Here is a 13,389-nt window from a genome sequence, read left to right on the forward strand (position 1 = left end):
AGTTTAGGCTTAATGTAGGAACTGTTGTGAGTTAAAAAGCCTGACTACTTTTTGGTTTCTTTTTGTCTAACTTGTGTTAAACTACCATTAAAGGTACCATATTGACATTAAAAGGCAGAGAGAAAGAAATTATAATCCATTTTTTTGTTAACAAAATCCATTAAAATCCATTTAACATTACATGAGGCTTACCTAGTTTAGGCTTAATAAGAATTGTAGTGGGTTTGTGAGTTGAAAAAAAGCTACTGTAGTGATTACATAAAAAATGTCGAATAAGACAATTGTAACACTTGAACACTACAAAATATTTTAGTTGTTCGCCTGCATGTCAGTGTAACCAAGTAAATATTTTGTCAAAGTGGTTCTTACAGAAACGTTTAGGAATTCCTGCATTACATGAATAAACATGAGCAAACATGGCAACAGCAATGAGATTGCACTTTCAGGTTTAAAATATTTTTTATTCAGATTTCCAGAATACGTAAGATATCTTACATTGCCATTCTATATTGTAAATTAATGGTAAACTGTAAAGGTAATTGCTCTGTATGTTGACTTTTCAGTGAATGTAAATGTGGACTGAGTGAATGGGTCAACTATTCCTTGAAGTCCGTTCGAACCCTAACGTTAGGTGTTTGTTTCCAGGGGGAACAAAAACAACGACGGACCAGATTTCCGCAAACATATGCGAACAGCTCGGTTCTCTTCGCAGTTACGTAAGGATGACTGTCAGTTTTCCCAAGTCTACTTAACTAACAAGCTTTATTAGACATTAGTACGATGTGAATGGCTTCTTCTGGAGCGCGTTTAGCTCGGCTTTATATCGCATGTACCGGTGTTATTTTACGTAGATCTATATCACATGCAGGAATGGACGACATGGGCATAAGCATGAGTCGTTCTTGCCTCGAACGACTGGAGTTTGACAATGTTGCTCTTAAAAAACTTCCACTGGACCCGTCCACCGAACCAGGGGTCCGACAGGTCCGTGGGGCCTGCTTTTCTAGAGTACAACCCACCCCTCTAAAGAACCCAAAGTTTGTGGCAGTTTCAGGTCCAGCTCTAGGACTGCTGGGTCTTGATGCTGATGAGGTTCTGAGGGATCCACTGGGCCCAGAGTATCTCAGTGGGTCCAAAGTGATGTCAGGATCAGAGCCTGCTGCCCATTGCTACTGCGGGCACCAGTTTGGACAGTTTGCAGGACAGCTTGGGGATGGAGCTGCATGTTATCTGGGAGAAGTGAAAGCACCGGTGGATCAGAGCCCTGAGTTACTCAATGAGAATCCCACTGGACGCTGGGAGATCCAGGTGAAGGGTGCTGGACTGACACCGTACTCTAGGTATATCATGTTGGATATTCTGGGTCTTATTTTCCTTTTGCAAATTATCCTTCTTTAGATGCCATCAACATTTAAAGGGGTATTATTTTACACCTTGCGTAGTATAAAAAGAAGCAAGAAAAGAAAGTGAACAAAAATATAAACTTTTACCAAAATTCCTTTTTACTAAAGATTTTTGTCAAATTTTTTTGCGTTTTTTTAGACAAGCAGATGGGCGAAAGGTTTTGCGCTCCAGCATACGTGAGTTCCTCTGCAGCGAGGCAGTTTTTGCCTTGGGAATCCCGACCACGAGAGCTGGATCAGTAGTGACGTCAGATTCACGAGTCATGAGGGATATCAACTACGATGGCAATCCACGCATGGAAAGATGCTCTGTGGTCTTGCGCATTGCTCCCAGCTTTATTAGGTAACGTTAAGTAGTTTGTTTTGTTCTTAAATGTTAAGTAGTAAAAGTTTATTTATTATATTTTATTATATTTATTTAGTTTTTCAATTGCATTTATTTATTTTTTATTTTTGGAATTTTTACGATTCAATAATTATATGTGCTTTTGTCATTTCCATTATTTTTTTTTATTTCTATTTGGCTTTAATTTATTTGAATTAAAAGCAATGAAATTTTTATTTGATGCTTTTAATCAAATATCCATGTTTTATTGAATTAAAGATTTTAAGATTTTAAAAAATATATTTTTGGCTAACAATAACAACAGTGTCTCTACAATTTCTTTTTGACAATGATTTACAGTACTTCTTACTTTTTATACACTTCCAAAGATTTTTTTATGTTTTTTAAAGAAGCCTCTTCTGCTCACCAAGCATTTATTTAATTCAAAGTATACAAAAACAGCAACATTTTGAGATATTTTTACTATTTAAAATAAAACATTAAAATTCAGAAATCATTCTAATATGCTGATTTGCTGAAATAAAAAGCTTTTGTAACATAATACACTATATAATTTAAAAGCTTGGAGTCAGTATATGTATTTTTTATATACTGGTCCTTCTCAAAAAATTAGCATATTGTGATAAAGTTCATTATTTTCTGTAATGTACTGATAAACATTAGACTTTCATATATTTTAGATTCATTACAACACAACTGAAGTAGTTCAAGCCTTTTATTGTTTAATATTGATGATTTTGGCATACAGCTCATGAAAACCCAAAATTCCTATCTCAAAAAATTAGCATATTTCATCCGACCAATAAAAGAAAAGTGTTTTTAAAACAAAAAAAAGTCAACCTTCAAATAATTATGTTCAGTTATGCACTCAATACTTGGTCGGGAATCCTTTTGCAGAAATGACTGCTTCAATGCGGCGTGGCATGGAGGCAATCAGCCTGTGGCACTGCTGAGGTGTTATGGAGGCCCAGGATGCTTCGATAGCGGCCTTAAGCTCATCCAGAGTGTTGAGTCTTGCGTCTCTCAACTTTCTCTTCACAATATCCCACAGATTCTCTATGGGGTTCAGGTCAGGAGAGTTGGCAGGCCAATTGAGCATAGTAATACCATGGTCAGTAAACCATTTACCAGTGGTTTTGGCACTGTGAGCAGGTGCCAGGTTGTGCTGAAAAATTAAATCTTCATCTCCATAAAGCTTTTCAGCAGATGGAAGCATGAAGTGCTCCAAAATCTCCTGATACCTAGCTGCATTGACCCTGCCCTTGATAAAACACAGTGGACCAACACCAGCAGCTGACATGGCACCCCAGACCATCACTGACTGTGGGTACTTGACACTGGACTTCAGGCATTTTGGCATTTCCCTCTCCCCAGTCTTCCTCCAGACTCTGGCACCTTGATTTCCGAATGACATGCAAAATTTGCTTTCATCCGAAAAAAGTACTTTGGACCACTGAGCAACAGTCCAGTGCTGCTTCTCTGTAGCCCAGGTCAGGCGCTTCTGCCGCTGTTTCTGGTTCAAAAGTGGCTTGACCTGGGGATGTTTCTACTCCAGACTCAGTCCATTGCTTCCGCAGGTCCCCCAAGGTCTGGAATCGGTCCTTCTCCACAATCTTCCTCAGGGTCCGGTCACCTCTTCTCGTTGTGCAGCGTTTTCTGCCACACTTTTTCCTTCCCACAGACTTCCCACTGAGGTGCCTTGATACAGCACTCTGGGAACAGCCTATTCGTTCAGAAATTTCTTTCTGTGTCTTACCCTCTTGCTTGAGGGTGTCAGTGATGGCCTTCTGGACAGCACTCAGGTCGGCAGTCTTACCCATGATTGCGGTTTTGAGTAATGAACCAGGCTGGGAGTTTTTAAAAGCCTCAGGAATCTTTTGCAGGTGTTTAGAGTTAATTAGTTGATTCAGATGATTAGGTTAATAGCACATTTAGAGAACCTTTTCATGATATGCTAATTTTTTGAGATAGGAATTTTGGGTTTTTCATCAGTATTAAAACAATAAAAGGCTTGAACTACTTCAGTTGTGTTGTAATGAATCTAAAATATATGAAAGTCTAATGTTCATCAGTACATTACACAAAATAATGAACTTTATCACAATATGCTAATTTTTTGAGAAGGACCAGTATATACTTTACATTTCTATGAAAAGTTATAGAAATTAATACTTTTATTTAGCAAGGATGGTTTAAATTGATAAAGTCATGATAAAGACATTTTATCAAGTTTCTATTTCAGATAAATGCTGTTCTTCTGAACTTTCTATTCATCAAAAAAACCTGAAAAAAATTCTACTCAGCTGATTTCAACATAATGATAATAATAAATGTTTTTTTGAGCAGTATATCCGAATATTAGAATGATTTCTGAAGGATCATGTGACTGGATTAATGATGCTAAAAATTCAGCTTTGAAATCACAGGAATAAATTACATTTTTAAATATATTAAAATAGAAAACAGTTATTTTAAATAGCAAAAACATTTCTAAATTGTACTGCTTTTGCTGTATTTTGGTTTAAATAAATGCAGGCTTGGTGAGCAGAAGAAACGTCTTAAAAAAAACATTAAAAATCTTACTGTTCAAAAACTTTTGACTGGTAGTGTAGATTTTAAACCACATTTATTTTGTATTTTTAGTATTTTTACAATTCGGTGCTTTGTCAGTTTTTTTTTTTTTTTTATATTTCAATTCATCCTTAATTTATTTACATTTTTATTTGAGTAATTTTAGTACTTCAGCCTATTTTATTTTCGTTAGTATTTAAGCAAAGAATTCAAATTCATTCATATTCATGTTTTATTTAATTTCAGCTTGATTTAAATTAGTTTTAAGTTTTAGCTAACAGTAACAACCATGTCCTAACTATCCCTTTTTGACCTACTTGATTTACAAAACTTCACTTTTTATATCAATCAATTAAATAGTGTGACTTGTAAAGGTGTTTCAGGTCTAGCTGTCAGTGTTCTAGATGTTAATATGTTGACCTGATTCTTGATATAGGTTTGGATCATTTGAGATCTTCAAAAGAGCTGATGAGTTCACTGGCCGTCAAGGTCCCAGCTATGGCCACGATGAGATCAGAACCCAGATGCTGGATTACGTCATTGAGACCTTCTACCCAGAAATCCATCAAAATCACTCAGACCGCATTGAGAGAAATACCGCTTTCTTCAGAGAGGTAGACTGAGGCCTATTCATTGATTTAATAATATCAGTGCTGTGGTAATGGTATTGATCCATTGAAACACAAGACCATTTTTTTATTTTTAGTTCCTGCAGTTATTTGTTGGTCTTAATCCTTAGTGACCTTCTTTACCTGAGTGACTTTGGCAGGTTAACATCATCAGATTTAGCTTCTTATCCACTGAGACTATATTAGAGCATGTTAGCACTAGAGTAGTGATTAAGTTAGCTAGTATAAAAAAAAAATATATATATATATATATATATATATATATGTATATATATGTATATATATGTGTGTGACCCTGGACCATAAAACCAGTCATAAGGTAAAATTTTACAAAACTGAGATTTATACATCATATGAAAGCTCAATAAATAAGCTTTCTATTGATGCATAGTTTGTTAGGATAGAACAATTATTGACCGAGATACATCTATTTGAAAATCAGGAATCTGAGGGTGCAAAAAAATCAAAATGCTAAGAAAATCACCTTTAAAGTTGTCCAAATTAGGTTCTTAACAATGCATTTTACAAATTAAAAATTACATTTTGATATATTTACAGTAGGAATTTTACAAAAAATCTTCATGGAACATGATCTTTACTTAATTTCCTAATGATTTTTGGCATAAAAGAAAAATAAAAAATTTTGACCCATGCAATGTATTTTTGGCTATTGCTACAAATATACCCCAGCGACTTAAGACTGGTTTTGTGGTCCAGGGTCACATATACATATATATATATATATATATATATATATATAAATATATAAATACTAAAACAATATTTAATTTTAATTCTTATTCTGTTTACTACTTAAACATTTATTTATTTAATGGTAATTTAATGTATGACCATGGACCATAAAACCAGTCATAAGGTTCAATTTTTGAAATTGACTTTTATACGTCATATGAAAACTGAATTAATAAGCCTTCTATTAATGTGTGGTTTCTGCAATCTGAGGGTGCAAAAAAACCTAAATACTGATAAAATTGCCTTTAAAGTTGTCCAAATTAAGTTCTTAGCAATGCATATTACTAATCAAAAATTAAGTTTCAATATATTTATCGTAGGAAATTTACTAAATATCTTCATGGAACTTGATCTTTACTTAATATCCTAATGACTTTTGGCATAAAAGAAAAATCTATAATTTTGACCCTAATGTATTTTTGGCTATTGCTACCTAAGACTGGTTTTGTGGTCCATATTTTATATAAAACATTCAATATCAGATATAACTTTGCAGATTTTTTCCATTTTTATTACTAGGTGACTTTACGAACAGCGAGGATGGTGGCTCAATGGCAGTGTGTTGGTTTCTGTCATGGAGTCCTTAATACTGATAACATGAGCATCCTGGGCCTGACTTTGGATTATGGCCCTTTTGGCTTCATGGACCGGTAAAGTCTGACATAATCCTCAAACGTTATTCCAACTGTTCAGCAGTCATTTGCATTAGTGAAAATCATTCATAAACATTCATTTCCTTGTTATTTCTTTCTAGCTTTGACCCAGAGTTCATCTGTAATGCTTCCGATACTTCAGGCCGGTATTCTTACCAAGCCCAGCCAGCCATCTGCCGCTGGAATTTAGCTCGGCTGGCTGAAGCCCTGGTGCCTGATTTACCTCCAGACCGGGCTGAACAGGTGCTGGATGAGTACCTGCCTCTCTACAATGGCTTCTATCTAAGCAACATGAGGAAGAAACTGGGTCTGCTGAGGACTGAGGAACCAGAGGATGAGATGCTCATCACAGAATTTATGCAGACCATGCATAACACTGGTATGAAGATAGTGAAGTAATCATCCTGGACTGATTGTGTTTCTTGTGGTTTTGTGAAAGTGTCAGATGTGTTAGAAAAGGGGGGTAATTGCTTGTTCTCTTTGATGGTAGATGATTATACCTCTGATTTCTCTCTACCTTTCCATCCTCTTAGGTGCAGATTTCACCAACACTTTCCGCAGCTTGAGTCAGATTTCCTGTCCAACACAGCAGGAGGGGGAAGATGAAAGTGAGGCCATAAAACAAGCCGCAGAGCTTCTCCTGCAGCAGTGTGCCTCTCTAGAGGAGCTTAAAGCTGCCAACAGACCCACCATGGATCCACGGTAACACCCCTGTGTATATTCTCATGTACACTACCATTCAGAAATATTTGGTCAGAAAGAATTGTAAATGTTTTTAAAACTCTAATGCTCACAAGGCTGCATTTAATTGATCAAAAATATGGTAAAACAGTTATATTGTGAAATGGTGTAAAATAATATTTTACTATGTTATAAAAAAGAATTAATTCCTGTCTCTATGAATTACATTTTTGTCTGCACGATCAGTTTTACGTGGAGATTGCTGATCCGTGACCATTCTAACAATTACAATAGGGTTTCAGCGCTATGTTCTTGAACCCCTAAAAATATTAAAAATATTTAATATTTTAAATATTTAAAAAATAAAAAGTAAACCACAAAGTGACAAAAGCACATAACATTAGCAAAACTCCAACTAAAATGAAAATGCAGACTGAAAAAAGTGGATTTGAAAATATTAATAATTACTGTGATAGTATATGAATAACACTAAAGTATCTAAAATAATATGGGTTAAAGTTAAAAATAAATGTTTAAATATCTTTATTTGTATATTTCTGTTGAGTAATATTTTCTGTCCTTCAATATAGTGAGCTTGCAATGCTGCTGTCCATGGCTCAGAGTAACCCTGCACTGTTCCAGATGATTTCGGACAGGAAGACAATCGCCCGACAGCTGGAAAGGCTCTCAAGATTAAAGGAGCTGATGGACACCACTGCAGAACAACTAAGGGCCAAACAGACTGAAGACTGGTCCAGCTGGGTCCAAAAATACAGGTACAGAAAGGATACTTTAAAATCTTTTGATATAATACATTAATTTCCTGTTGCCAACTAAAAACACATTGCAAAGCATTGTTATTTAAAACCAAGAAGACCTAAAGAGGAAGTAGTAGTTGTTTTAGTAATTTAAGATCTGTGTGAATTTTGTTTTATAACTACTATGTACTTTTGCACATTTTGTCTATCCAATTCTCAAGGCAACGACTTGCTCGTGAGTGTGAGTCAGGGGTTGATGTGAAAGATCTGCAGAAGGAGAGAGTGCATGTGATGAACAACAACAACCCGTATGTGGTACTCAGAAACTATATTGCCCAGAATGCAATAGAGGCAGCTGAAAATGGTGACTTCTCAGAGGTGAGACTCATACACTATCGTACACTATCATTCGAAAGTTTGGGGTCAATATGATTTTTTTTTCAATTTACAGATAATTTACTCACCCCCTTGTCATCCTAGATGTTCATGTCTTTCTTCAGTCTTAAAGAAATTATGTTTTTTGAGGAAAACATTTTAGGATTTCTCTCCATATAATGGACTTCTATGGTGCCCCTGAGTTTGAACTTTCAAAATGCAGTTTAAATGTAGCTTCAAAGGGCTCTAAATGACCCCAGCCAAAGAAGAAGGGTCTCTTCTAGCGAAATGATTGGTTATTTTCTAAATAAAATTGACAATTTATATACTTACTAACCTCAAATGCTCATCTTGTCTAGCTCTGCGTGTACTCTGTGTATTCCAGTTCAAGACAGTTAGGGTAGGTTGAAAAACTCCCATCTAATTTTCTCCTCCATCTTCAAAATCCTTACATCGCTGCAATCGGTACCGACCCAGTGTTTACAAAGTAAATGTACAAAGAAAATCAAACACCCTTTACGAAAAAAGGTAAAACAGTGATGTAGGGCGATTTTGAAGTTGGAGAAGAAAATGAGATGGGAGTTTTCCGACATACCCTAAGTGTCATGAACCGAAATGCACACAGTTGACACAGACCTAGACAAGACGAGCATTTGAGGGTAAAAAAAAGTATATTTTTTTCCTCTGCTGGGATCATTTAGAGCCCTTTGAAGCTGCATTTAAACTGTATTTTGGAAGTTCAAACTTGGGGGCACCATAGAAGTCCACTATATGGAGAGAAATCCTGAAATGTTTTCTTAAAAAAAAAAAAATGTCTTTACAACTGAATAGTGTTAATTTCGTCAGACAAGATGCATTATTGTTGACGAAAAAAGACGAGACAAATGTTTTGCATAAAATAAAAACTAAGATAAAATCTCTCTTCATTTTCGTCTACAATCGTCTCTGCTTTTTCATCAGCTGTTACGGCTTTAAAATATTCAAACTGCGCTTTGGCGCGCTGGCTGGCGCTGAACCAGAGACGGACGAGCTCTGCGCTTGTCGTATAATCACAACTATGCAGTGTTTTTAACCACATAACGCTTATTTTAGGTTTCAGACATTTAAATACACATAAGTACTAGTAAAAGGAGACATTTAGAGTTTGCAAAATACACACATAGGTCTATGGAAGCAGCAAATAACAATCTATTCAAATATAATTTGCCGATGTGTTTTATTCATGTCACATACACATAGGCTTAGTAACTAAAAAGTTCACTCTATTCCTCTTCTAGTTCACCAGCCACTTATTTGCATGTATTTCGGGAGAAACGGATGAATGTATATGTGCTGTAAATACGGCTGACAGGACTCTCTGAACAGCAGCGCGAACAAACATGGCCGCGCCCATCTCACGTTACAGATTACGATCCAGATCATTTATATAGGGTTTTAAACGACGAAACATACTAATTCACACATATTTGTGAATCGGAATATTATAGTTCATGGCATGGTAAGCAAGTGTGTGAGTATTCTGGATAAAAAAGGAAAAACGAAATAAAAGCGATCTATCTGTCATACAGTGTTATTGTGTCTGTGTTGTGTCACGTGACAAGCTTGATGCGTCGCCATGGAAACAATAAGGACGAACGTTCTAAAATAACGGTCGCTTAAAAAAAACTCACTCTCAGGGGTCCGCTAGAATATTTTAAACTCACCACTGAAAGGGTTAATCATTTGTGAATGTGTCTCCTAAATCAGAAATTGAAAACCAGACACGTTTAACATTTGCATTCAACAAAAATCATTCAACAAGTGTATTTTGTCAGGTAATTATGACATTTAACCAATGTTTGAGATATGTGAAACACTTTTTTTACTGAAATGTGTATCAGTAATAATCTCAGTAATAATGTGTTATTTTAAAAAAAGACTACAATTTTTGACTAAACCTAGACTAAAATATATTGAGTTCTTTTTTGACTAAAACTAGACTAAAATTAAAAGAATTTTAGTCGACTAAAACTTGACTAAGATACCTTGAGTTTTCTTTTGACTAAAACTAGACTAAAATGACGAGACTTTTAGTCGACTAAAACTTGACTAACAAAAAAAGATTTGTGAATGACTAAATATGACTAAAACTAACAAGGACATTTGGCACAAGACTAAGACTAAGACTAAATTAAAAATAGGTGACGAAATTAACACTACAACTGAAGAAAGAAAGACATGAAGATCTTGGATGACAAGGGGGTAATTAAATTACCTGTACATTTTTGTTCTGGAACTAAGCTTCTCCTTCAGTACTTCTATTTGGAAGGACACATAAAACTGATCAGAAGTGACCGTTGAACAATTTTACCATTTTTTTTTATTTATTTATTTTTTAAAAAAAAAATTACGTCACAGACCCTAAACCTTTGAATAGTTATGTTATTATTGAACAGTTAAATTTACTTTGTCTTCTCAAATCCATTAGGTCCAGAGAGTTCTGAAAGTGTTGGAAAAGCCGTTCTCTGTGCAGGAAGGTCTTGAAAACCCAGGCTGGGTGGGAAGAGGAGAAGTGGCAGATTCAGGAGAAAGAGATGAGACCGGAGAAGAAGGCAATACTTCAGGAGCAGAGGCTCGAGTACTTGTCCCATATGACAGCAAGCCCCCTGTGTGGGCCAATGAGATCTGTGTCACCTGATCGTCATAAAACCTTCATGACAACTAACCTGCTCATTTAAGCAGAATAATCCTGCAGAAGCTGGTTAGGTGTCAGTGAAGGTATTAAATGAGGTATTAAACTTCTGTCCACCAGTTAAAAACATGCAGTGAGATAATGTGTAGGGGGCTAAATGCACGTTTATCGCTGTATATATGACTGATTGCAAATGACGACTTTGACCACTAGTCTAGCCATGACAGGTCTCAGTCTGAAAGATAGAAGTTATGCCTTTATAAAGTGACTGTGACTTTAAAATGAAACGCACAAGCCATTGATTAACCAAGCTCTAAGTTTAAACACAAAAATGTAATCATTTTCCTAAAGGGTCTTATTTAAAATCATGTACTTACACAATAGCGCTGATTTGACACAAAATCCATGTGTAGCTGAAATAGTCTATTATTCAGCAACTACATTTACTTGTACATAGTAACCTAACAGAAAGTGTTTGCTTACCACACACCTTGTTCATTTTTAAAGTGTAATTGGAAATGCATAAATCATTTTACATTTTAATTTTGGAGCCAACAGAGCAAGTACTGTAGTTTCTTCTGCTTTGTGTCCATTCCTAAATTGCCTCAATTAACGGAATTTTAATGTCTTTCAGCATAGTTTCAACAACTGTGAAGACATTTTCAGACATTATTTACAGTATATTATTTTTATAACCATCCCTGATGATTATGCAATATTTCTAAGGTAAAGTAGTAATTTAATAAACATGGCAAATAGCATGTCTGTGGTCTAATTTTGTACAACAGGATTATTTCTGTGAGGGTTATGTTTTGCAATTGTAAAAGACATTTGGGAACTTTTCAGTGAGAGTGTGTGGGGAAGCAGCTTCCATTGTTTTCATTTAAGGAGGAATGTCTGTGCCTGGGGCCCAGTTCTTGGATAACATGTTAACACAGGTTCAGATGTGCACCTAAAAATATTAGAGCAGATTTCAACAGTGTCAAGTGCTTGCAGATGAAAAAAATCTCCTTGTAATCTATTGCATATAACAGGGGAAACAAACGTTCTTCTTTGTTAGTGTTGTGAAAGACGAAAAATCTATTGGACTCCCAAAGCCATCGTTTTAATGTTTTTCAAGGCTATGGAAGAACAAACATGCAGCAGTTCTCAGATTGACTGAAGGACTAACATGTTCTTGGATATTGCAACTCATGTATGGAAAGCTGTTTTAACATTTATTCAATTAAAGACATGGTAAACATATTTTGTCTTCTGGGAAATATGTAAGTAGCTTCTGAAGGGCAGTACTAAATGCTAAAAAAGCATAAACAGAAAGGGTTCAAATACACAAAAATGCCTTTGTGGACCTTGAAATTTTTTTCTGAAGAACAGTGGGCAATTAAACTGTTCAGGACAAACAAAGGACTATCACTAAACAACACAAAACAAACAAAAAAAAACAGCTATGGATCATTCAGGTAACATCACAGTGTTAAGAGCGTATGTAAACTTTAAAACAGGGTAATTTTTATAAATTAAACTATTATTTTCTCTTGTGGACTATATGTAAATGTCTTTTATCTGTAATATATTCAGGTCAGTACTAAATAAAAAAATAACATGCATTTTGTATCCCTCTTATTTTGCTGATTCTGCAAGGTGTATGTAAACTTTTGACCTCAACTGTATATTTTATGCCACTAATACTTGTTAATTACTAGTAAGTAATTTAGTAATTAGAATTCATTACGTAATAGTAATTATGACTTTGCTACTTTGCTCTCATGATCCCAATAGTGACAAGTAATTATCTAATATTCAAATAACAGCAACAAAAACAACAGTGTTTTTAAAAAATAGTTTTTTTGACTTTAGAAAACAGTGCAGACTAGATTTTAGTTTGAAAACTCTGGGTTGCGTTTCAGTGTAAATGAACCAAAACTGTGACTTGTAAAACGATAGCGTGGCTACCAACATTCTTTCTGCCTATCCTTGATGACAAAATCATGCTTATTATGAATGGTCATGGAGATGGTTTCTAAAATGCAGTGAAAACACTAGTGAAGACGAGGATAGTGAAACGCACTAGTGTAAACGGGACCAAAGATGCAAATTTGTAGTGATTCTTTACAGTGAAATCACCAACTACTGACCTGGCATGCAAATTACACCATTTTTTTTAAAGGAGATCATTTTGATAACGTTGTCTGTATGCAAAACCTTTCAAAAAGGAATGCAGAGGAAAACTGTTTAGTTTTTAGTACAATCGTTGCTGTGTAAACATACTCTGGTAATTTTTTCCCATTTGTTGCTCATACCTATTCCAGTTTCACTTGTAATTTCAATAATTACTGGCTATTTAAGCAATTACTAGCATCTATTCTAGTTTCTGGGATAGACTGAATAGATACTAGTCTCTACTTGAATTGAGTTAATAGTGACACTGAAAAAGATACACTGTCTGATTATTTACAAATATATTTTTCAAGTACTGGTAACATTAAAAGGTTTTAGGCTTACACAGCAGCTTTATGTTAAAACGGCTTGCCATACACACCGCCACGCCA

The 13,389-nt window shown here is 35.2% G+C and overlaps 1 protein-coding gene across 1 annotated transcript; it reads left to right on the top strand.

Annotated features, from left to right (window-relative positions):
- Nucleotides 1–673: 673 nt before the first annotated feature.
- Nucleotides 674–12,085, top strand: selenoo1 (selenoprotein O1). The gene is made up of 9 exons (XM_073850400.1): nucleotides 674–1,340; nucleotides 1,543–1,746; nucleotides 4,757–4,934; nucleotides 6,222–6,352; nucleotides 6,457–6,734; nucleotides 6,889–7,057; nucleotides 7,627–7,812; nucleotides 8,016–8,172; nucleotides 10,637–12,085. Exons 1-9 carry the CDS (start codon nucleotides 787–789, stop codon nucleotides 10,853–10,855), a joined length of 2,076 nt encoding a protein of 691 aa, XP_073706501.1. The 5' UTR covers nucleotides 674–786; the 3' UTR covers nucleotides 10,856–12,085.
- The last annotated feature ends 1,304 nt before the right edge of the window (nucleotides 12,086–13,389 follow it).

The sequence above is a fragment of the Garra rufa genome, chromosome 11, assembly GCF_049309525.1.
Source record: "Garra rufa chromosome 11, GarRuf1.0, whole genome shotgun sequence".
In the NCBI taxonomy this organism is placed as follows: Eukaryota; Metazoa; Chordata; class Actinopteri; order Cypriniformes; family Cyprinidae; genus Garra; species Garra rufa.